General features: G+C 45.2%; 1 protein-coding gene across 6 annotated transcripts in view; it reads right to left on the reverse strand.

The window, feature by feature from the left end:
- prkag2 (protein kinase AMP-activated non-catalytic subunit gamma 2) overlaps nt 1–22,950 on the reverse strand; it is a 397,145-nt gene that overhangs the window by 18,893 nt on the left and 355,302 nt on the right. For all 6 annotated transcript variants that reach the window (XM_033043953.1, XM_033043954.1, XM_033043955.1 and 3 more), the window contains 4 exons: nt 13,447–13,505; nt 9,507–9,552; nt 4,880–4,934; nt 139–265 (listed from right to left, as the gene is read on the reverse strand). In XM_033043953.1, the coding sequence (XP_032899844.1) occupies nt 139–265; nt 4,880–4,934; nt 9,507–9,552; nt 13,447–13,505 (287 nt within the window). The remainder of the gene's footprint in view (nt 1–138; nt 266–4,879; nt 4,935–9,506; nt 9,553–13,446; nt 13,506–22,950) is intronic.

Below are 22,950 nucleotides of genomic sequence, written 5' to 3' on the forward strand. Positions count from 1 at the left end.
CTATCCAGTCTTTCTTCATATGAAAGTCCTGACATCCCAGGAATCAGTCTGGTGAACCTTCTCTGTACTCCCTCTATGGCAAGAATGTCCTTCCTCAGATTAGGAACTATGACTGATGACGTTTCAGAAGGTACTTACAAAAAGCTGCAAAAACTTTAGAATTCTTTTGTGAGTGAGGATATAAAGTGCATTTCCACTGACGGGATCGATGACGGGCAACCGATGAATTTTGTTCTTAATGAGCGAATATACTGCATCGAAGAGGCTGAAAGAACCAAGATTGAAAATGGTGTTAGCAGCACATCATGTTGGTGGCAAAGCAAGACATCTCAGCTGTTGGATCACTCTTGCTTGCCCCTTGCATCAGGACCTCATGGCTTCAAGGTCCACTCTGAAGAATTGAGCACAAATATGGGAAAAGATGATTGACTAGATGTCTCTGTGATAAAATACGATTCAAACAAGCACCTAACATGGTTCGGCTGATGAGATCAAGAGTCAAAGGTGTTTCATTATTATGGTGTTAAAGGTGTTTAATTAATTATTATCATCAACCTTTCACCAACAGTGGAACAAAGAAATTCTTACTTGCAGCAGCATAACAGGCTTATAAATACAATACACATGGATAATGTATAAACAAAAAATAATCAATAAATCAATAACCCCAAGACTAGTGCAGAAGAAAATTGCTTCACATAACTTCCTCAAGTTTAAGTTCGTTCAAGTGAGTTTATTGTCATGTGTCCCTGTATAGGACAATGTAATTCTTGCTTTGCTTCAGCACACAGAACATAGTAGGCATTTACTACAAAACAGCTAAGTGTGTCCATATACCGTAATATAAATATATACACACATGAATAAATAAACTGATAAAGTGCAAATAACAGATAATGGGTTATTAATAATCAGAGTTTTGTCCGAGCCAGGTTTAATAGCCTGATGGCTGTGGGGAAGTAGCTATTCCTGAACCTGGTTGTTGCAGTCTTCAGGCTCCTGTACCTTCTACCTGAAGGTAGCAGGGAGATGAGTGTGTGGCCAGGATGGTGTGGGTCTTTGATGATACTGCCAGCCTTTTTGAGGCAGCGACTGCGATAAATCCCCTCGATGGGAGGGAGGTCAGAGCCGATGATGGACTGGGCAGTGTTTACTACTTTTTGTAGTCTTTTCCTCTCCAGGGCGCTAGAATTGCCAAACCAAGCCACGATGCAACCGGTCAGCATGCTCTCTATTGTGCACCTGTAGAAGTTAGAGAGAGTCCTCCTTGACAAACCGACTCTCCGTAATCTTCTCAGGAAGTAGAGGCGCTGATGAGCTTTCTTGACTCTCACACAGCATAAATGGTTACAAATCTGGCACTGTGTGCCCTGTTTGCAGAAACCAGACATTCTACTAAACTCCAAACGATGAACTGCCTTGGTTGCAAGAGAGACTCTGGGCTTTGTTTTGTTTTTAGCACAATGTTGGGTTTTTAAACGTATTGAGCTTTTTCTTGTGCATCTCTTGAATACTGTGTTACAAACCCGTTGTACTGCTGCAACTAAGAATTTCATTGTTCTGTTTTTTGGCACATGTGACAATAATACTCTTGTCACACCGCTTCATTATCTTTCTGTGATTAACTATACAACACAATTTTAATTCCAAGGGATTCAAAGGATCAACTAATCATAGCAATTCAGAGTTAGAGCGAGTACCTATAAGCTCACAAGATTAATTCCTAGCAGGTCACCTGCGAGCAATAAAACAGTCATCAACCTTTCACCAGAACGGAGCAAAGAGGTAAGCAGGCTGTAAAACGTAGCGAGCGAGTCAAGAGGAGTGAGAAAAATATCTTAAAACCGGCTTTGGGAATTTAAGCGTAAAATTTCGCTTCATAAGCAGCTTTTGGGGCTGAGTACTCACACTAAAGCTAACCCGAAAGTCAAAGTTCAACCGGGCAAGCAGCTTATCCCCCTCCATCCCTTCCAATCTTGGCTAGTTGCGTGCCAATTCTGATTTACAGGGACCAGTTGCAGTTCTCCATGTCCACCTGCGCTTGCCTTGATCTCCAAGACCTCCATTTGTAACTGGCTTCTGGACTTCCTGACCTGACCGGCAGTTGATCATAACAGTGCAGATTGTCACAGTGGTGCAGCGGTAGAGCTGCTGCCTTGCCTTGCAGCGCCAGACACCCAGGTTTGATCCTGACTACAGCTGCCTGGATGCATTTTGTACATTCTCCCCGTGACCGCGTGGGTTTTCCCCGGGTGCACTGGTTTCCTCCCAAATTTCCAAAGACGAACAGGTTTGAAGGTTAATTGGGTAGGGAGGAACTGCAGACGCTGGTTTACACCGAAGATAGAGACAAAATACTGGAGTAACTCAGCGGGACAGGCAGCATCTCTGGAGAGAAGGAATGGGTGACATCTTGGGTCTGAATAAGGTCCTCGACCTGAAACGTCACCCATTCTTTCTCTCCAGAGATGCTGCCTGTCCCGCTGAGTTATTAGCTTTGGTAAAAATTGTAAATTATCCCTAGTGTGTAGAATCGGGCTAGTGTACAGGGATCGCTGGTCGGCGCTGACTCAGTGGGCCGAAGGGAATGCTTCTGCGCTATCCCTAAACTAAATTTAACGACTGGCTTCTGTAAATTGCCCCTTGTGTGTAGGATGCAAAAGTAGGATAACATAGAACTAGTGTACAGTTGATCGACGGTCAGTATAGACTCGGTGGGCCGAAGGGCATGTTTCCACATTGTATCACTGTATCCTCCACCCTGACCCTCAACACGTGTGCCTGCAGGGTCGTGTGCCCAGTCCCTTCTTCTACGCCCTGTATACCCATGACTGGGTGGCCAAGTACAACGCTAACATTCTTCAAGCTCACCAATGATACCATTGTTGACGACTGGATAAACATTAATGATGAGATGATGTACAGGAAAAAAGGTTGGGAGCCTTTTGCATTGGTGTCAGAACAACAACCTAGCCCTTAACTTCAGCAAGACAAAAGAGTTCACTATGACATAGGGAAGCAAGGAGGTGAGCACAATCCTACTATAGAGATGATCACCAGTTTCAAGGTTTGAGGCATCCATATTACCAGCAACCTAACTTTGCCCTTTCACACTCATGCGCTGATCAAGACAGTGCAATGCTTTTATTTTCTTAGGTTTCTGAGAACATTCGGTGTGTCCACAAGGATTGTCTCACATTTCTACAAATGCACTACAGAAAGTATTTTGACAGGATGTTTCCAGTAACTAGAACCAGAGGGCAAGTTCATGTTCAAGTTCAAGTTACATTTATTGTCACATGCACTAATAGATACAGTGAGATTTGAGTTAACATACAGCCTTACAATAAAAAGAACACAATACACAATAGAGTTCAACATGAGCATCCCCACACAGCGGAATCAACGTTTCCCACTGTGAGGGAAGGCAATAAAGTTCAGTCATCTTCCTCTTTGTTCACCCGTGGTCGGGGCCTATTGAGGCCTCTGCAATCGCCGCTACGGCGGCCCGATGTTTCAGGCCCTCTCGCCGGGATGATGAAACTCCGACGTCGTAACGGGAGAACACTCTCAGCGGCTTGGAGTTTCCAAATCGGTCGCTTCCTACCGGAGACCACGGCTCCCGAAGTCCACAGGCCGAGCTGGCAGAGCTCCGACACTGGCAAACCTCGGCAAAGGATCCCAGGACTTCGTGATGGTAAAATCAGCACCACACGTGGCGGGAAGCTCCGCAGACCCCAGCTCCACGGTGTTAAAGTCAGCTGGCCCAACACTCCGGAGCTCCACACGGTGATCCCGGTAAGGCATCGCCCGTTCCGTGATGGTAATTCAGTGCTGCGCCACCGCTGAAGCTCTGGCCGGTCTCCGGCAGGAAAGGCCGCGCCAATCCAGATGGTAGACGAAGGGGGGGGCGAAGATGCGGCTCGGAGAATAGACACATCCCGACCAGGAAGTGACTGGAAAACGGTTTCCCCCTTCCCCTCCCCCACATAAAAAAAGACTAACAAACCTCCAGGAACATACTTTTAAAGACTAAAAATAACAAAAAGGGTGAAAGGACGGACAGACTGCTGGCGAGGCTGCCACACACAATGGCGCCACCCGCGGACACATCCTCAGAATAAAAGGATGTACCTTCAGAATAGAGGTGAGGAGGAATTTCTTCAGGCAGAGGATGGTGAATCTGTGGAATTGCCACATACAGCTGTGGAGGCAAAGACATTGGGTATTTTCAAGGTGGAAACTGATTAGGAAGGGCGTCAAAAGTTACGGGGAGAAGGCAGGAGACTGAGGTTGAGAGTGAAAAGTAGATCAGCCATTATTGAATGTCGAGCAGTCTTGATGGGCGGAATGGTCTAATTCTGCTCCTACGTCTTATGGTTATCTCAGCCTGGTACGGCAATTGCCCTTCCCTTCCCGTGAACACTGCCCAGTTTATCCTCAATCCAGTCCATCAGGGGGACTGGAGGTATCGTCAAGGATGGTCATTCCCTTCACTCCCTCTGGGAGAAGGGACATAAGACAAGAACAGTTTCTTCCCCATTGCTATTGGACTTATGAACCAATCACCTCATTCACACCACCTTTCCAAGCCACATATTCTTAACTCAATCTCATCATGTTATTCTGTTGTTGTCCTTATTTTTTTTTTGCATTACAATCTTGCATTCGGTTATTATGCACCTGTCATTGTATTTATTGTTGTATATATGTATACGTTTTACTCTGGGAGTTACATGTGGACACAAAGTGTCATTGCACCCTGGTGTATATGACAATAAACTAACCTGAATCAGGTACAGCCGTAGAGGTTTTATAGACAAAGATAAACACAACCAACCACTTTGAAGAGGCAAGTTATGCCAGGTGGTCCACATACCTTGCATCTGGTGTTATGTTCACCAAAGGCTTGAATGTTTCCTGTAAATATAGCTCTGAAGACAGAGAACAAAGCAATTGTCAGATCCACTGCAAAACATGTCATGGGTTTCAACAGCTTAAACAGTATCTGTTCATAAATGTACAACCAGCACCTGCTCACAAGGAGCAATACAGTGAAAATCAATCTTACAAAGTGCTGAAGGACTTACCTAATGTAAGCCGTTCAGTTCATATTTCAACAACAAATTTCACTTGACCCAAGTACACGTGACAAAAAAGTATCATTGAATCATTATAGTTGATAAAAAAACGCCCAAGTTCTTATCCACATAAATTCTTTAGGAAAATAAAAGTTCAGATCAGCTTGTATGGAAATATGGAGTCATATAGCACGTAAAGAGGCTGCCCAGCCCAACGTGTCCATGCAACGTGTCTATGCTAGTTCCAACTGCACACGTTTGACCCATATCCCTCTAAACCTTTCCTATCCATGTGTCTGTCCAAATATCTTTTAAATGGTGTTATAGTATCTGCCTCAACTACCTCCTCTGGCAGCTCGTTCATATACCCACCACCTTCTGTGTAAAAATGTTGCCTATTCCTATTAAGTCCTAATAAATCTTTTCTCTCACACCTTCAGCTTATGTCCTCTGGTTCTTGATTACCCTACCCTGGGTTAAAGATTCTGTTCATTCACACTATCAATTCCCCACGTGATTTTATACATCTCTATAAGATCACCCCTCAGCCTCCTGCACTCCAAGGAATAAAGTCCTGTTGAAAGATTGTTAAGCTGAATTTTTACTACTGCTTCCTTCTTTGCAGAAACGGGTTAACTTGTTGAATACATCAGCAATTGGTGTTATTTAGTTGGAGGAAATTTCAGTTCTTTGTTTGCAGGCGAATTGATGTACAATTGTAAAGACAATAAAATCTCCCATGCTGTCCAGGAAGTTGCAGGGAAAAGTGATGCCATTCACATTAACTGTGAAAAATTACAGATGAGATAAGTAATGAATTCAAACCCAATTTCAAAACTCCAAGAAAACACCAAAATATTTCCTCACAAACAAACAAAATAGCAGCCAAAAACATGTTGAACAAAACAGCTAAAGTGGTTTTAAATTAGCTGATCTTCATCAATGAGCAAAGTCGCAATTGTCTGAAGAAGGGTCTCTGCCTGAAACATCACCCATTCCTTCTCTCCAGAGATGCTGCCTGCCCCGCTTAGCTACTCCAGCATTTTGTGTCTATCTTCAGTATAAACCAGCATCTGCTGTTCCTTCTTACACATGAAAGTATCCTGGCTTCATCTTTCCTTTAGCTGATGTACACCAGCTGACAATGATGTATGACTGTAGTCTGGTGTCCCTTAAAGCCATTCTATTTCTCATCCAGGTTGACTCTGAAGTCTTGCTCTCGCCTATGCAATTTATTTTTGCTTCAAGAAAATGGAAATGTGAATCGAGCCACTGCATGTACTGTATATATTGCCATTGCTAATATCAAACGCTGGCGCCCATCAATATTATTTGAGGAAACAAATGCCCAATTACAGTCACTTCACCAGCAGGAAAATAAAAACAATGATCTGTGCAAAAGAAACTACTCAGAAATGGAAAGTATTTATTCTCACACCCATATGCAGAGAAAGGGTAGGTTTCAGAAGGATCGTACCATGCCATTTAAAGCAATGCTATGCTGTTCTTCCAAGAATAAGCAATGTTTTTACATTCAAACAAGTAACTAGAGTTTAACTACTCTGGCAAGGTCAGAGATTAACTGTTGACGACCTGCGGATTATAACTGAGGCCTTCCGTGCAAAGTGCAGTTGCTAAAGTTACTCAACGGTTATAAAGATTCCAGCTTCTTTGTCAAAAAAACAGAGGACAAATGTGAGTGAAATTCAAAAATGAAGAAAATGGCAAGTTTCTTTTAAACAGGGATAAAATAAATAGTGAGTTTAGAAACAAGGAACTGCAGAAGCTGGTTTGTACAAAAGGGCACAAAGTGCTAGAACATAGTACATCACAGGAACAGGCCCTTTGGCCCACAATGTTTGTGCCGAATATGATGCCGAGCTGAACTGATCTCTTCTGCCTCAACATGTCCCTCTATTCCCTGTATATTCATGTGCCTATCCAAAAGCCACCTAAACGCCACTGTCGTATCTGCCTCCACCACCACCCCAGGCAATGCGTTCCAGGCCCCCACCACCCTCTGTGTAAAAACTTTGCTTCACAAATTTCCATTAAACTTTCCCCCTCTCACCCTATAGACATGCCCTCTGTTGGATATTTCCACCCTAAGAAAAAGGTTCTGTCTGCCCTGCCCATGCCTCTAATAATTGTATATACTTTTATCAATTCTCCCCTCAATATCCGAAGTTCCAGAGGAAGCAATAAGTCTATCAAAACTCTCCCTGTAGCTGAAAACCCTCTAATCCAGGCAGACTGAAGGGTCCCGACCTGAAACGTCACCTCTCCATGTTCTCCAAAGAATCTGCTTGACCTGCTGAATTACTCCAGCATTTTATGTCCTTTTTAGGTTCACAAATGATTTTGTTTGTATCTGATAGCTTCTTTACAATGCCACATAGAACAATCGTGAAGCCTGCCCATTACTAAATTTATCAATTAGCTTACAAAAATGTGTTTCTAAATTAGTTCTGCAGCAATCCCTATGGTTCACAGGTGAACTCTGCAAATGTTTGTCAGTCTGGACTGCCTTAAATTTCAGGCAGGCTAATAGCAGCACAACAGCTGACTGAAATGACCCTGTGCTTATGGGGAGGAGACAGTTGCCCACCTCTTTGCAGAGTGTGGATTTGCAAAGACAGTCTGGAGAGGTTTGCAAGGGTCCCTGTCACGATTTATTCCAAACAGCTCCGTCAGAGGACTGTGATTTATGGACTGTTCCCAGGGAGCATTCAGGGACTGACATTGAGCGTTGCTGTAAGGTCATCAACTCGGTGAAAGATGCTCTTTGGTCTCCCGGGCGTTGTTGACCTCCCAGCGGAGCAAGATGTCCGTCGGGGAATGTTGCCGACTGGCCCACTGCAGACTGCAGGAGTACGTGCTGAGGGACGCACTGAAGCTCGGTGCAGCCAACGCCAAGGCTCTGTGTGGGAGGACCACAGTCTAGGGTCCTTCCGCAGCTGGACATGGGGGGCAGGGTGTGGTGGAGTCGCCCCTCATAAATAAGGGAAGGGATTCCACGCCAGTGGGCCACATGAGTGGCAAGGGTGGGGGATAAAATTGGTGTAATTTGTGTAAACAGTATTGAATGTTTGTATAGCCTCCGAGAATGTCGGATTAATTTTTTGCATGGTTCCTGTATTGTATATATTTATTACTTGAATAAAGTCTATTTTGAAATTTGAAAAAAAAATGACCTTGTGCTTGGGAAGAGAGATCACTGTCCTCGCTCACCCATGAACAAAGGCCCCTTCAGGTGATGTATCATTTAAACTGAATGGAAGCCAGAAATAAAATAGTGGCGGCGCTGTGAAATGGCTGTGGCTCGCCTGCAGTCTGTCTGTTTTTACTTTTTTGTGTTGTTTTTTTTGTCTTGTTCAGTTAAACTTTTGGTTATTAGGTTGTGTTATATCTGTGTGTGTGGGGGGGGGGGGGTGAAACAGGGCTTTCTGTCTCTCCCTTCAGGGGAATGCGACTTTCTTGTCGTATCCCCCTTCTCTTCCCCCGTCTGAGCTGAGGCCTAATGGCGGAGCTGGCGGCCTCCAACCTGCGACCGACCTCGAGGATCCGGAGGTAGAGCCAGCCAGGACTTATCAACGCGAGGCTGGCCGTCTTCGAGCTGCGGCGGCGTTCGGGTAGCGGCACGACTCGGCGCTCCGGTGAGGGCGGACGCCGCGGGGCTGAGACACTCCTGTGAGGGCGGCCCGGCTCCCGGCTGGAAGGCGCTCCCGTGTGGGCGGCCCGGTGCGGGGCTGGAAGGGGCTCCCGTGTGGGCTGCCCGGCTCCCGGCTGGAAGGCGCTCCCGTGTGGGCGGCCCGGCTCCCGGCTGGAAGGCGCTCCCGTGGGGGCGGCCCGGTGCGGGGCTGAGACGCTCCCGTGAGGGCGGCCCGGTGCGAGGCTGAGACGCTCCTGTGAGGGCGGCCCGGTGCGGGGCTGGAATGGCGCTCCCGTAGGGGCGGCCCGGTGCGGGGCGGAGACGGTGCTCCGGTGGCTGAGGCGGCGCCGACCTGAATCCGGGGCTCGGCCGCGGGCCAGTGGATGACATCGTCGGGAGCTCGCGGGTCACAGGTTGATGCCTGTTTTCCGGAGCTCCCGTGGCAACAACTGCGTCCGCTGGACTGGAGGGCGGCAGCTTCGACCACCCCTGGGCCGCGGAGCTTGAACCGCGGGACTGACTTACCATCGCCCGGTGGGGTATCGCCTCAGCGCAGAGGGAGAAGAGGAGGGAAGAGACAGCAACCCTAAGACTTTTGCCTCCATCACAGTGAGGAGGTGCTTGGTGAACTCACTGTGGTGGATGTTAATTTGTGTTTATTGTGTGTTGTTTATTATTACATGTATGGCTGCAGGCAATGACATTTCGTTCAGACCGAAAGGTCTGAATGACAAATAAAGGATTCAATTAAATTCAAATGATTCCATTCTTACCTCGCCATGATTCAATCTTGTGCTCCTCCAGCTCATAAATTTGCACCTACAATGGAAATATAAATCATAATCTATTACTAAAATATACCCAAAGGTTCCAATCAACTTTGCAACAGCATGCTCTTAAACGTGGCAGAGAACATGTGGAAAAGTGGTCACTGTCACTGTGGGACAACAGAACAGACTGATCAAGCAAACAGAAGTGACCGTTCCAATCTGGCAATCACCAGAATTTCAGCAGTCACCAGTGAAGGGACAACTTTTTCAGTTTAAAGATACAGCAGAGAAACTGGCCCTTCAGCCCACTGAGTTCACACCGACCATTAACCACCCGTTCACACCATTTCCATGTTATCCCACTTTTGCATCCACTCCCTACAAACTGGGGACAATTTTACAGAGGCCAATTAACCTACAAGCCCACACGTCTTTGGGATGTGGGAGAAAACCAGAGCACCCAGAGGAAACCCACATGGTCACAGGGAAAACTTGTAAACTCTACACAGGCAGCGTCCATGGTCAGGATCGACCCTGGGTCTCTGGTACTGTAATGCAGCAGCTTTATCAGCTGCGTCACCGTGACGCCCATAGAATCACCAAACTTATGAGGAAAAGAAATTCTATGAGTCTGATGAACAAATACCTGGGCATGTTGCTATATAATTTGGCATGTTTCACAGATGCTCTTTAATGTCCAGTAATTGGATGGGCAGATCATTCAATCACAGTGTGACTTCTCACACAACCGACAACAGAATTCATAGTTAATCATTTGTCAAATTAAAGATCAGGACATGCAAATGAAAGGAACTGAGATTTTATTAACTTTTTAGGGGATAGGATTGTACACCAGACAGCTTCTCTGGATGCAGGTTAACTTACTTCCATTCAATTTGATGATTCTGAGTTGGCTCACTGTTGAATTCAATGTGGGATCTACAGACTCTGCCACAGCAGAACAGGTGGTGTTAAATGGGGCAGGAGTGTGGTCGATAAGCATAGACACCTGAGGCTGCAGATGCTGGAAATTTCAGCAAAAATAAACACATTCTGGAAGAACTCAGTGGGTCAGGCAGCAGGTGTGGAGGGAAATGTTTCATTGTTTCAGTCAGGACTCTTCTCCATCCAAGACCGCAAGAAATTGCAGAGAGTTGTGGATGTAGCCCAGATCATCACACAAACCAACCTCCCTTCCATTGACTCCCTCGATATTTCACGCTGCCTCGGCAAGGCCACTAGCATAATCAAGGACCTGCCCCACCCTGGTCACTCCCTCTTCTTCCTCTCCCATCAGGCAAGAGGTACAGAAGTTTAAAAATGCATTCTTCCAGATTCAGGGATAGTTTCTTCTCAGCTGTAATCAGGCAACTGAACCGTCCTCTCATTGGCTAGGGTGAGGTTCTTACCTCCCATCTACCTAATTGAAGAACTATCTTCAATCAGACTTTATCCTGCACTAAATATTACACCCGTTATCATTTATCTGTACACTGTGGATGGCTTGATTGTAATCATGTACAGTCTTTTGTTTGCCTGGATAGCACGCAACAACAGCTTTTCACTGTACCTCGGTACACGTGACAATAAGAAACTAAACTGAAGGCGGAGTAGAGGGAGATAGATGTGACGAAGGGTGGGGCAAGAGCTGGCAAACAATAGGTGGATGCAGTGCGGAGTGGTTCATTGGCAGGCGTCGGATGAATGAAGAGAAGGGTAAAGGCAGAAACTGTAGCTGGAGTCGGTGTAGTTTAATTTAGTTTAGAGATACAGTGGAGAAACAGGCGCTTCTGCTCAACGGGTTCATGCCGACCAGCAATCCCCGCACAATAACACTATCCTACACACATTAGGGATAATTTACAACTTTAACCAAGCCAATTAACCTACAAACCTGTACTCCCATGGTCCGCTTTCTCTGGGGTTGTGTATGCTCTTGACAAGACACAAGGTTCATAGTACAATCCCAATCGTTCCTCCTCCAGTTGCAGTGGTCACGGATCATGGAATTTCATGAGTCGGTTGCACTTTTCCAGAAAGCTTCAAGAACATTGTTCTCTCTGGTAATCTCTGGAGCAGTCTTTGTGGAGTTTGTAGATACTTCCTGTGACTGTGTGTGATTCTCCAGCCACTCCGGTTCCTTTGTATATCCCAAAGACGTGTTGGCGGGGTGATTGGCCATTGTAAACTACCCCTTTGTGTAGGTAAAATCAAAGGGGAAGTCGTTTGTCATGTGAGAGCAAATAATTTGCATTGTTACGAGGGAAAAGGGACTGATTGACTTTGCGGCACAGTGGCACAGCAGTAGAGTTGCTGCCTTATAGCACCAGAGACCCGGGTTGGTTCGATCATGACTACTGTATGTATGGAGTTTGAACGTTCTCCCTGTGACTGTGTGGGTTTTTTCTGGGGGTTTCGGTTTCCTCTCACATTCCAAAAGGCGTGCAGGTTTAGCGGTTAATTGACTTCTGTAGATCGTCCCTAGTGTGTAGGATGGAACTAGTGTGTACGCGTGATCGTTGGTCTCCATGGACTCAGTGGACCAAAAGGCCTGTTTCCATGCTGTGTCTCTAAACAATACTAAGCTCAGTTGGGAAGCTGGCATGGATCTGATGGGCTGATGGTTTCTTGTGCCACAACGAGTTATTAACTTGCACAGCTTGGAAGTCACTCACTTTTCATTTTAAACTTTATACTTCAAAATGAAACAGCAGCCTGGCCGGCATTGCTGACCCCAGCTTCTCAGTTCCATTTATTACATAGCCAAGGACACCCGGAGCTAATAACCAAATGTTGACTCACAAAACAAAATATTTTGCAATTGCAGTTTCTTTTGCAACCCAAACTTCCAGGGTAAACTGCCCCCTGTGTAGGCGAGTTGTGGATGCCTGGAGGTGGTGTGCCTTTGGACTTAGGAGATACAGCGTGGAAACAGGCCCTTTTGTCGACTGAGTCCGGGCCGATCACCTCATACGCTAGCACTATCCTACACACTAGGGACAATTTTTACAATTTACAAAAGCCAATTAATGTACAATTCTGTACGTCTTCCACACTGTATCTCTAAAGTCTAAAGAAGGTCATTTAAATATCGACACTGACACAATGATATCCCACTGCTGCATCACAGATTTCTGTGGATTTATGATTAGTATTGTTATTCCTGTTTCTCTGTTACTGTCATAGTCTGCCTGGTCACTTCATACTTCGTAATGTAGAATTGCCTGGTTTATACCAAAGATAAGACACCGTGCTGGAGTAACTCAACAGGTCAGGCAGCATCTCTGCAGGAAAAGGATAGGTGACGTTTCGGGTCGGGACCCTTCTTCAGCTTGAAAGTAGGGGGCAGAGGTGAAGAGCTGGATTCAAGAATAGACCAGGACCAATTAGGGCTGGCCACAAATGACCTCGGGGAGGGCAGTGCCCAGGTAGGCCCACCGTTGACCAGGAAAGATGTGATCGCAAGAGAGATACAATGTGGGGAACTGTGGAACTGATTAAACAACGAGGGTGGGGAAAGGGGGCAAGTGGGGAGGGGAGGGTGTTAGTAAAAGTTACTTAAAATGAGTGAATACAATGTTCATTCCATTTTTCTAATTGCTCAGCATACCTGTGCCTTAACCTTCGGTTGTTTGTGTTCAAGGACACCGAATACCAACACTTACCCTGCTTACTCTCCTGTCAAGCACCTTGGGGCCCAACACTAGAACAAAAGCTCAATATATATGCAAGTAGCAAGTTGTTATGGAGGGTGAATTAATTAAATGGCTCTCCATGCCTGTTTTCTCCCCACTGGTGTTATTGCATGGTCAGTTCCAATTTCATTCAGACATTTCATTCAGACATCCCCAGTGAACGTGAATCAACCGTGATTGTACTCTCTCATGGAATTTATTAATTCCCGCTCCCAAAAAATGAATGCTGACAATTTGAGAGTACTCACCATGGGTGACTTGTAGTATCTATGCAGTATGTTTATGAAGTCTGTTATGGTTAACATTCCTTGGGGAAAAAGAGAAAGAAATATTATTACTTTGGTTTGCAGGATGTTTAGTTTAGTTTACTTTAAAGATACAGCGTTGAACAGGATCTTCAACCCACCGTCTACACTGACTAGCAATCCCCATACACTAGCACCATCCTGCACACTAGGGACAACTTGCAATTCTTACCGAAGCCATTTAACCTACAAACCTGCACGTCTTTGGAATGTGGGAGGGAACCGGAGCTCCCGGAGAAAACCCACGCGGTCCAAGTGTGAACATACAAACAGACAACACCCGCAGTCAGGATCGAACCGGTTCTGTGGGGCTGTGATGCAACAACTCTAACGCTGCCATGGGCATGACTGAAAACTACCGGCTAGACAGGGGAAGGGAGGGGTGGGGGGGGATCGATGAGATCCGGCAATGGTTAAACACACAAAAGAGTGATTTGGCAAGTTGGAGAACTGTGTCACTCAGCAACCACGCCATTATTAAGTTGGCATTAAAGCCATCATCAACAAAGCCAAAGACTGGTTTAAAACAAAGCACAGCACAAAAGGTACAAGGTAAAGTAGCACTACATGTCTTTTCAGACTGTGACCTGGCCAGGTGGACCACATCAGTCTCCATATTTCCAGGTACAATGCAGCCTTCCTTTAATTACTGAACCCAGCGACAATATATGTTCACAATTTTGCCCTGTCGAGTTCTCTTGCAGCATCAGATTAATATTCATTCTCAGCCTGGGAGCTTTCAATTCCTCAAACCGCTTTGAATGCCTTGAATAAAAATAGAGTCTTGAACAGAATAGCAGCCACCACTTGGCACCAGGGTCACTAAGGTTGTGGGAAGAAAGCTGTGCTTTTTGTAAGCCAATCTTGCACGGTATTCAGTTGATAATATACTGTTACTTCAGCACTTTTATTTTTAGGCTCAAACAACATAGTTTGTCGTTGCCACTCGCTCCCCTTGCATTCATATCACTCCAGCAGGCAACTCGACAAATGTCAGTGGGAGGTATTCAGAGCAGCACAGGAGCTGTGAAACATAGCACAGTACATGCCCTTCGGCCAATAATGTCTGTGTTGAACATGATGCCAAGATCATCTCTTATCGACCTGCATATAATCCATATCCCTCCATATCCATGCACCTATGCAAAAATATTTTAAATGCCACTATTGTATCTGGCTTCACCACCACCCCCAGCAGCACGTTCCAGGCATTCAACACCATGTGTTGAAAAGTTGCCCCTCTTACCTTAAATGCTATGCTCTTTCATTTCAAAAAGTAACATTATTTATTTACAGCAAGTCCTCCAGGTTATGACAGGGTACAGCTTCTGATTTCTCTAATTTCAAGTAACCCCTGCACTCCCTCTCTCTCCGACCCTCCCCCATCCAAGTCGCCCTGCAAGTTCCACTGTTTGCATCTACATATCCCTGTGTTATCATCTCTTCCACAGTCAACAATGGACCGTTGTGGGCTCCACCTTTCCTTGTTCATCGGTGCTGGTTCTGATTTGATCTGAGTCTTTTCATACCTCTAGTTTCCCTTACCCCCCCTCCCCGACTCTCAGTCTGAAGAGTTTCAAGCCGAATTGTCACCTCTTCCTTTTCTCCAAAGATGCTGCCTGACCCGCTGATTTACTCCAGCATTTTGTGTCTATCTTCGGTGTAAACCAGCATCCTACACAGCTTCTAAGAAATGCTAGTAACCAAACTATTAATAAGTCGGAAATGGACAGAACCGGCGTGACGGGGAGAGCAGCTGCCAGCCGGCTTCACTGAACCGGTGAGTGAGCGAGTCTGTTCAACGCTCCCTGTCTGCACCGGCTCCCACTATCATTGCAGCTCGGGGGCTGGGTGGAAAGGGAAGTCAGATGGAAACGCCCCATTCCCACCCAGCAGAAGATGCCAGCATCACAATCCGTCCCTTGGTCTCCCAAAGATTCGGCCTTATGTATAGGGTGTCTATAAGTCGGGGGTTCATAACCAAGGGAGGACATGTAAATTAGTCTGGCACGACAGCGCAGCGGTAGGGTTGCTGCCTTACTGCGCCAGGGACCTGGGCTCGATCTTCTCTACAGCTGATGTTTGTGTGTTTTCTCCAGGTGCTCTGGTTCCATCCCACATTCCAATGATGTGTAGGTTTGTAGGTTAATTGGCTTCGGTAAAATTGTAAATTGTCCCGTGTGTAGGATAGTTCTAGTGTATCGCGGTGGTCGGTGGTCCGCACGGACTTGGTGTGCCGAAGGGCCTGTTTCGGTACTGCATCTCTAAACTAAACTAGTCCTGGTGGGAGAAGTCGTGGGGAGGTAATTAATGAGTATGTTGAAAGAATAGGATACAAATAAATAAGTGGAGCAATAGGATTATTCCAAGAGCTGGCACGCGATGGGACTATGTCGCCTCAATCTCTGAAATAATATGAAACATATATTCTCAAGGGATCAAAATGGCACAGTGCAAAATCCACTGGTTGTTTGCAAATAATGATTATCCTCGGTCCTGAAACATAGAAACATAGACATAGGAAATAGGTGCAGGAGTAGGCCATTCGGCCCTACGAGCCTGCACTGCCATTCAATATGATCATGGCTGATCATCCAACTCAGTATCCTGTACCTGCCTTCTCTCCATACCCCCTGATCCCATTAGCCACAAGGGCCACATCTAACTCCCTCTTAAATATAGCCAATTAACTGGCCTCAACTACCTTCTGTGGCAGAAAATTCCACAAGCTGAAGACTGCAGCTTGCTGCTGTGATCAATTTTGGACAGAGCTCGATTCCAGTTAGCTTCAGCCATGATGCAAGCAGGAAGATCAATCTAACTGATTGATGGGAAGGAAAGTGTCCCAGTTGCAGCCCAAGGCGCAATGACAATTTCTCAACACTACAGAGGCCAGTAGCAGGAAATACACAGAAAATACAAGTTTAGTTTAGTTTAGAGATACAGTGTGGAAACAGGCCCTTCGACTCACTGAGTCCGTGCCAACGATCACGGATACACAAGTTCTATCCTACACACTGGGGACAAATTTACAGAAGCCAATTAACCCACAAACCTGCTTGTCATTGAAACAGGAGCACCCAGAGAAAACACACACGATCACAGGGAGAACGTAAAAAACTCCTCACAGACAGCACCCGTAGTCGGGATCGAACCCGGGCCTCTGACGCTGTAAGGCAGCAACTCTACTGCTGCATCACTGTGCCACCCTGAGTAGATCCAAAAGCTTTGAATTGAAAGATACATATATTAAAAAGCAATATATCTTTCCACAGATGCTGCCTAACTGGTTGAATGCTTCTCGTATTTTATTTTATTTTCAACGTACCCAGTGTGAGATTTGACAATATATACTTCACTGAATGATATTCGGGCCTCCAGCAATCAAACTATTTTTATAAATAGATACTGGTATTTTCTTTTCGCACCATGCAAACGGTACCCCAAAGATGAAATACAGTAATGGTGCCACACATATCTTAATTAACCTTGGAAATGTCCTCTAGAATCTAAAGGCAAATGCAATCAGAGAGATTTTAGGTTCAGCCAAGTTGATAATATGTAAAAATCTCTAAATAGTTGGAAGCCCACTAGAAATCAACTAAAACAAAAAGACAATAAAGAAAGCCAAAACAAAACCAGAAATGCTGGAAGAACTCAGCCAGTCAAGCAGCATTGTGGAAAGAAAAATGGTCACCATTTCATGTCAGTGACCCTTCCTCATAAAACTGACAGATGCTGGGTGGCACAGTGGCTCAGCGGTAGAGTTGCTGCCTTACAGTGCCAGATACCCAGATTTGATCCTGACCAGGAGTGCTGTCTGTACAGTTTCTATGTTCTCCTAGTGACCGCAAGGGTTTTCCTGGGTGCTCCAGTTTCCTCCCACGCTACAAAGACATACAGGTTTGCAGGTTAATCGGCTTCGGTAAAATTTGTCGCAAGCGTGTGGGGCAGTGCTAGTACACGGGGATCGCTGGTCGGCATGGACTCGGTGGGCTGAAAGGCCTGTTTCCGCGCTGTATCTCTAAACTAAACTAAGCTAAATGCTATTCCAGAGTAGCCATGTGCTCTACCCAAGCGTAATCTTACATTAATTCAAGTGTTCACCAATCATATCACACAATTTTACCTCTAAACATCTAATTAGTGGTTATCCAATATTAAATGGCTTCCAATATTAAATATTCATACAACCTGGAGAAAACACCCATTTAAGAAAATAGCAGAGTCCTTAATTGTAAATCCCAAAAGAAAAGGAATTCAGGGCTATGATGGGATATAATTTAAGTAATTTAAAGAAATTATGACAACTGTTAGCAAGCACCAAAGGATATACGACCAGTTATTCTGAAAACAGGAGATTAAACCTCTGCAATATGCTTATAGAATATATAGAAAAAAACATTAAGTTAGGTCAATGCACTCAATTGAGTATATATTTAAGAAAGAACTGCAGATGCTGGAAAAATCGAAGGTAGACAAAAATGCTGGAGAAACTCAGCGGGTAAGGCACCATCAGTGGAGGGAAGGAATAGGCGACGTTTCGGGTCGAGACCCATCTGATTATATACATATATTGATTATATACATTATTTGCTCTTAGCTAAAGGCTGAAGTGAGCTAACCATGAACCCCCCCCCCCCCCCCCCACACCCTTTCCAACTGTATACGCTCTACCTGCCTGCAAGGAGGGCAAGTAGTGCTATAATATTCAGGTTTTTTTTTTAAATTCCCTCAAGAAGAAATAAAGACAAGGAAAAATCTTGAATCGATTCCCACAAAAGCAGTATTCCTGCCTGATAACCAACATACAGTAAAACTCTGATAACCCAATAACTGATTGACTCAAACTCACCAGAAATGTAATGCCATGTTCACTAATCCCCAATTTACAATTTTTACCGAAGCCAATTAACCTACAAAACGTACATTGAGCAGTATATCGGCGACTCTGGGGGAGGAGGAGGTGGAGAGGCCGAGCGGCAGAGTGGCCGGCGGGAGGAAGAGGAGGAGATGGCGGTGGAGGGGGGAGTGGCTGAGTGGACAAAGCGATGGCAGACAGAATGAAGCGGCAGCTGGTGAGAGGGGAGGGAGCCCCACGGTGACTGAGCACATCCTGTCAGTGGCAACGGCCTGAAGAAAGCGCTGTCCCAGGGTCTACACCTTGAGGCACAACCATAGCAGTGCAAATTGGACCGTGCGGTGGGTGAAGAAGGGCTTGCTGGTGCACCTTGCAACTTGTTGGTGGTGTCGGAAGCCAGGGCTGTGGTAGAGGTACAAGCTGGGGTGGCATTGGCAGGCCCGTCTCCTGTAAGTGCAGTCCGTTATAATGGGGTCCTTTAAACCGAGAGTTTAATGTATTTCAGGTAGATGACCTGAAAAGCTCTTAAACAGGTTCGGAGAGAGAAACAATTGCAATGATAGGAGGGTGGAGACGAGAGAACAAAAGGGAAGGTCCATGATAGAATGGAATAAAGATATTTAATGATAAAATTGGGAAATCTAAACACATGACGAATAAACATTGCAAACTGATATTGTAAAAATACTTTGGATTCAGAGAATCTAAATTGAAAACATTCATTTTGACTTGAATCAATAAAGCTCTTCCTCTTTACTCATTGACCTAGGCATAAAACATATGCCCAGCATTGTGTTTTCATTTTGGTACCAAATATTTCAATAACAATCCATCATACACATTTATACAAAAATCCCACACCCTCATTGCAAAATATAATGTGAATTGATTTTGAATTGCAACAGCCACAGACAATAGGTTTATGGACCAGACTTAGATACATAGATACAGCATGGATACAGGCTTGTCAGCCTATCGATCACCCATTCATCAGTTCTATGTTATCCCACTCTCACATCCTACACATTAGGGGCAATTTACATAAGCTAATCATAACCTACAAATCTGCATGTCTTTGAGCTGTGGGAGAAAACAGTGACACTCGGAGGAAACCCACGCGGTCACAGGGAGAACGTTCAAATTCCGTGCAGACAACACCCGAGGTCAGGATCGAACCTGGGTCTCTGGTGCTGTAAGGCAGCAACACTACCGCTACGCCACTGTGCTGCCCTTAGTTGAAAGATATTTAAACCATATATTTCATTACTGTCCACGGTCTTTTCAAAAGAGCTTACTGCTTTGCACAGCTTAATGCTGGTACCGCTGAGTCATAAGGCAGCTACTGCAAATTAGCAGTGCCACTAATGCAGGCTTATTAAAGATTAATGCCGCGGAATCTACTTTTCCATTCCACAAAATACAGTAGCTAAAAAATGTCAGCATTAATCATTCTGAAAAAGAAATGAAACTCAAGAAGACTTCAGACAAGGTTTAAAAATAGCCAAGCACAAAGCAAGGAAAACCTGAAACTCTCTAGCTTGGAGAACATAAGAACCCATACAGAATTAAGCAGAAACCAGGGCAGAAGCTCATCCAATAAATTAAGTTATCTATTGCTAAGGCCGCACCAAGGAATTTAACTGTGAATAATTCTCAACTACTGGTTATATTAAATGTAATGGTTTGAAAGTGACGCAGCTGGCAGAACTGCTGCCTGAAGGCTCAAGTGATCTGGGTTCATTCCCAGACTTTAGTGCTGTCTGTGGATTTTGTACTCTCTCCCTAGTATATTTTCCTTAGGCACTGCAGTTTCTTCCCACAAATCAAGAACACGCGAGTTTATAGGTAACTCCTGACTGTAAAATTCCCCGTCAGGTTTAGGTGAGTGGTAGAATGTGGAGAAAAAAAATGGGATTAGTGCAAATGGATCTTTAAGGTTGATGAGGATTTGGTGGAATGAAGGGCGATCTGTCTCCATTAATTATATTAAAAGATGTTGAGTATGAAAGTTACATTTCAGATTAAGCATGAGGGTGGACAATTCACAGCAAGGTTGACTTGACATCATCCAAGAGATGAATACTCCACTTAGCCTTGCCTCAGTCCTCCCAATATTTCATCTGCAAAAATACATCATTACCAGATTTGCATTCCTTTATATTACAGCGGCAGTTTAATGAGAACCACTGAGGGCACCTCATTGAAACATACAGAACTGTGAAAGACTTGGATAGAGTGGACGTGGAGAGGACGTTTCCATTAGTGGGCCAGTCTAGAACTAGAAGTCATAGCCTCAGAATTAAAGGACGTTCTTTTAGGAAGGAGATGAGGAGACATTTCTTTTGTCAGAGGGTGGTGAATCTGTGGAATTCTTTGACACATACGGCAGGGGAGGCCGTCAGTGGGTATTTTTAAGGCAGAGCTAGAGATTCTTGATTAATAATAATAATAACTATAATAACTTTATTTATAAAGCACTTTAAACAACTACAGTTGCCACAAAGTGCTGTACATGAGAACTCATGGACAAAAAGCTATTACAAACCATTAAAAACCGTAAAACGAAGGACTATAAAAAACACACTAAAAATTAAAAGACATTAAAAGCACTAAGAACAGGAGCAATGCCTCAGCCAGTGTCGAAAGCCAAAGAATAAAAATGTTTTTTTAGGGAGGATTTGAAGATGGACAGTGAGGGGGCCTGTCTGATGTGCAGCGGCAAGGTGTTCCAGAGTGCCGGAGCAGCAACAGAAAAGGCTCTATCCCCTCTGAGCTTCCGCTTAGACCTTGGTACCTCAAGGAGCAGCTGATCAGCTGACCTGAGGCACCGGGCAGGAGCATATAGGTGGAGCAGCTCAGAGAGGTAAGGCGGGGCGAGCCCATTCAACGATTTAAAAACAAATAAAAGAATTTTGAAATGAACTCGAAAGTGCACTGGGAGCCAGTGAAGGGAGGCCAAAATTGGCGTAATGTGCTCCCTCTTTCGAGTTCCGGTCAAAAGGCGAGCGGCAGCATTTTGAACAAGCTGGAGACGAGCCAATGAAGCTCGTGCGACTCCAGAGTAGAGTGCGTTACAGTAATCCAGCCTAGATGTAATAAAGGCATGGATTACTGTTTCAAAATGCTGCCGCTCGAGAATGGGCTTCACCTTTGCCAGCTTCCTTAGGTGAAAGAAGCTGGACTTAACCACCGCGCCTATTTGTTTATCTAGTTTAAAATCACCGTCCATCCTAAAACCCAGGTTCAAAACGGTTGGCTTTACAGACAATGCCAGTGGACCCAAGTCAACAAAGGGAGGTTCACGGCAGCCATTGGGGCCAAACAAAATCACCTCTGTCTTCTCTTCATTAAGTCCCAGAAAGTTTAAGGTCATCCAGGACTTAATGTCCTCAAGACAAGACAGAAGTGATTTTAGAGAATAGTCGTCTTCTTTCCTGAGTGGCATATATAACTGGCTATCATCTGCGTAAAAGTGAAAGGAGATGCCATGCCTTCTTAAAATTGACCCCAGAGGAAGTAGGTATAAAGAGAAGAGCAGGGGCCCTAAAATTGAGCCCTGTGGAACCCCATATACCAAGGGAGTGGAGGAGGATTCAAAGCCAGCAAGGCTTACACGCATGGTTCTGTCTGCCAGATAGGACCTGAACCATCCCAGGGCACTGCCACAAATGCCCACTTGGTGCTGTAATCGGGAAATTAAAATTCCATGGTCCACTGTATCGAAGGCGGCAGGTAGGTCCAGCAAGACAAGAACCACATAATTACCAGAGTCGTTTGCCAGGAGGATGTCGTTGAAGACCCTTAGCAGAGCCGACTCTGTGCTATGCATAGCCTTGAATCCAGACTGGAAAACCTCCCGAATATTGTGCTCATCCAGGAAGAGTTTCAGCTGAGCATAAACTACTTTCTCCATGATCTTAGAGATAAAAGGCAACTTGGAGATCGGCCTAAAATTGGCCAGAACAGTTTGATCCAGGCCTGGTTTCTTAAGTAGTGGTTGCACTACAGCATGTTTAAAATTTATGGGGACAACCCCAGAACACAAGCTACTGTTTATGATGGCGAGAACCGACTGCCCTATACTCGGGAAAACCTCTTTAAAAAGAAGAGGAGGGACAGCATCACAAGGGGAACCCGACGGCTTAATATGCCTAACCACATCCTCTAGACCCGACAATGTCAGAGGCACAAACTTATCGAATGCCACCAGGCATGGGGCCGGAACAGAGGGGTCAGAGGCAGGAGCTGAGATGAGAGCCCTTATAGAAACAACCTTATTGATAAAGAAGTGCAGGAAGTCATTGCACAATTCGGACGATGCTTCCAAGCAGACAGGCTGTGGGGCATTTAAAACAGAATCAATCGTTTTGAATAACACACGTGGGTCGTGACGCTTAGACACTATTATATTAGACAGGTAATATCTTTTGGCCTCTTTAACAGTATTTTGGTAATTTCGCCAGCTGTCCTTTAGGATTTGCGATGAAACCTGCAGCCTGTCCTTCTTCCACTTTCGTTCAGCTCTGCGACACTCCCGTCGTGCTGTACGAGTTGCGTCACTGAACCAGGGCTCGGGTTTAGCTCTG

The sequence above is a fragment of the Amblyraja radiata genome, chromosome 2 (assembly GCF_010909765.2).
Source record: "Amblyraja radiata isolate CabotCenter1 chromosome 2, sAmbRad1.1.pri, whole genome shotgun sequence".
Lineage (NCBI taxonomy): Eukaryota > Metazoa > Chordata > Chondrichthyes > Rajiformes > Rajidae > Amblyraja > Amblyraja radiata.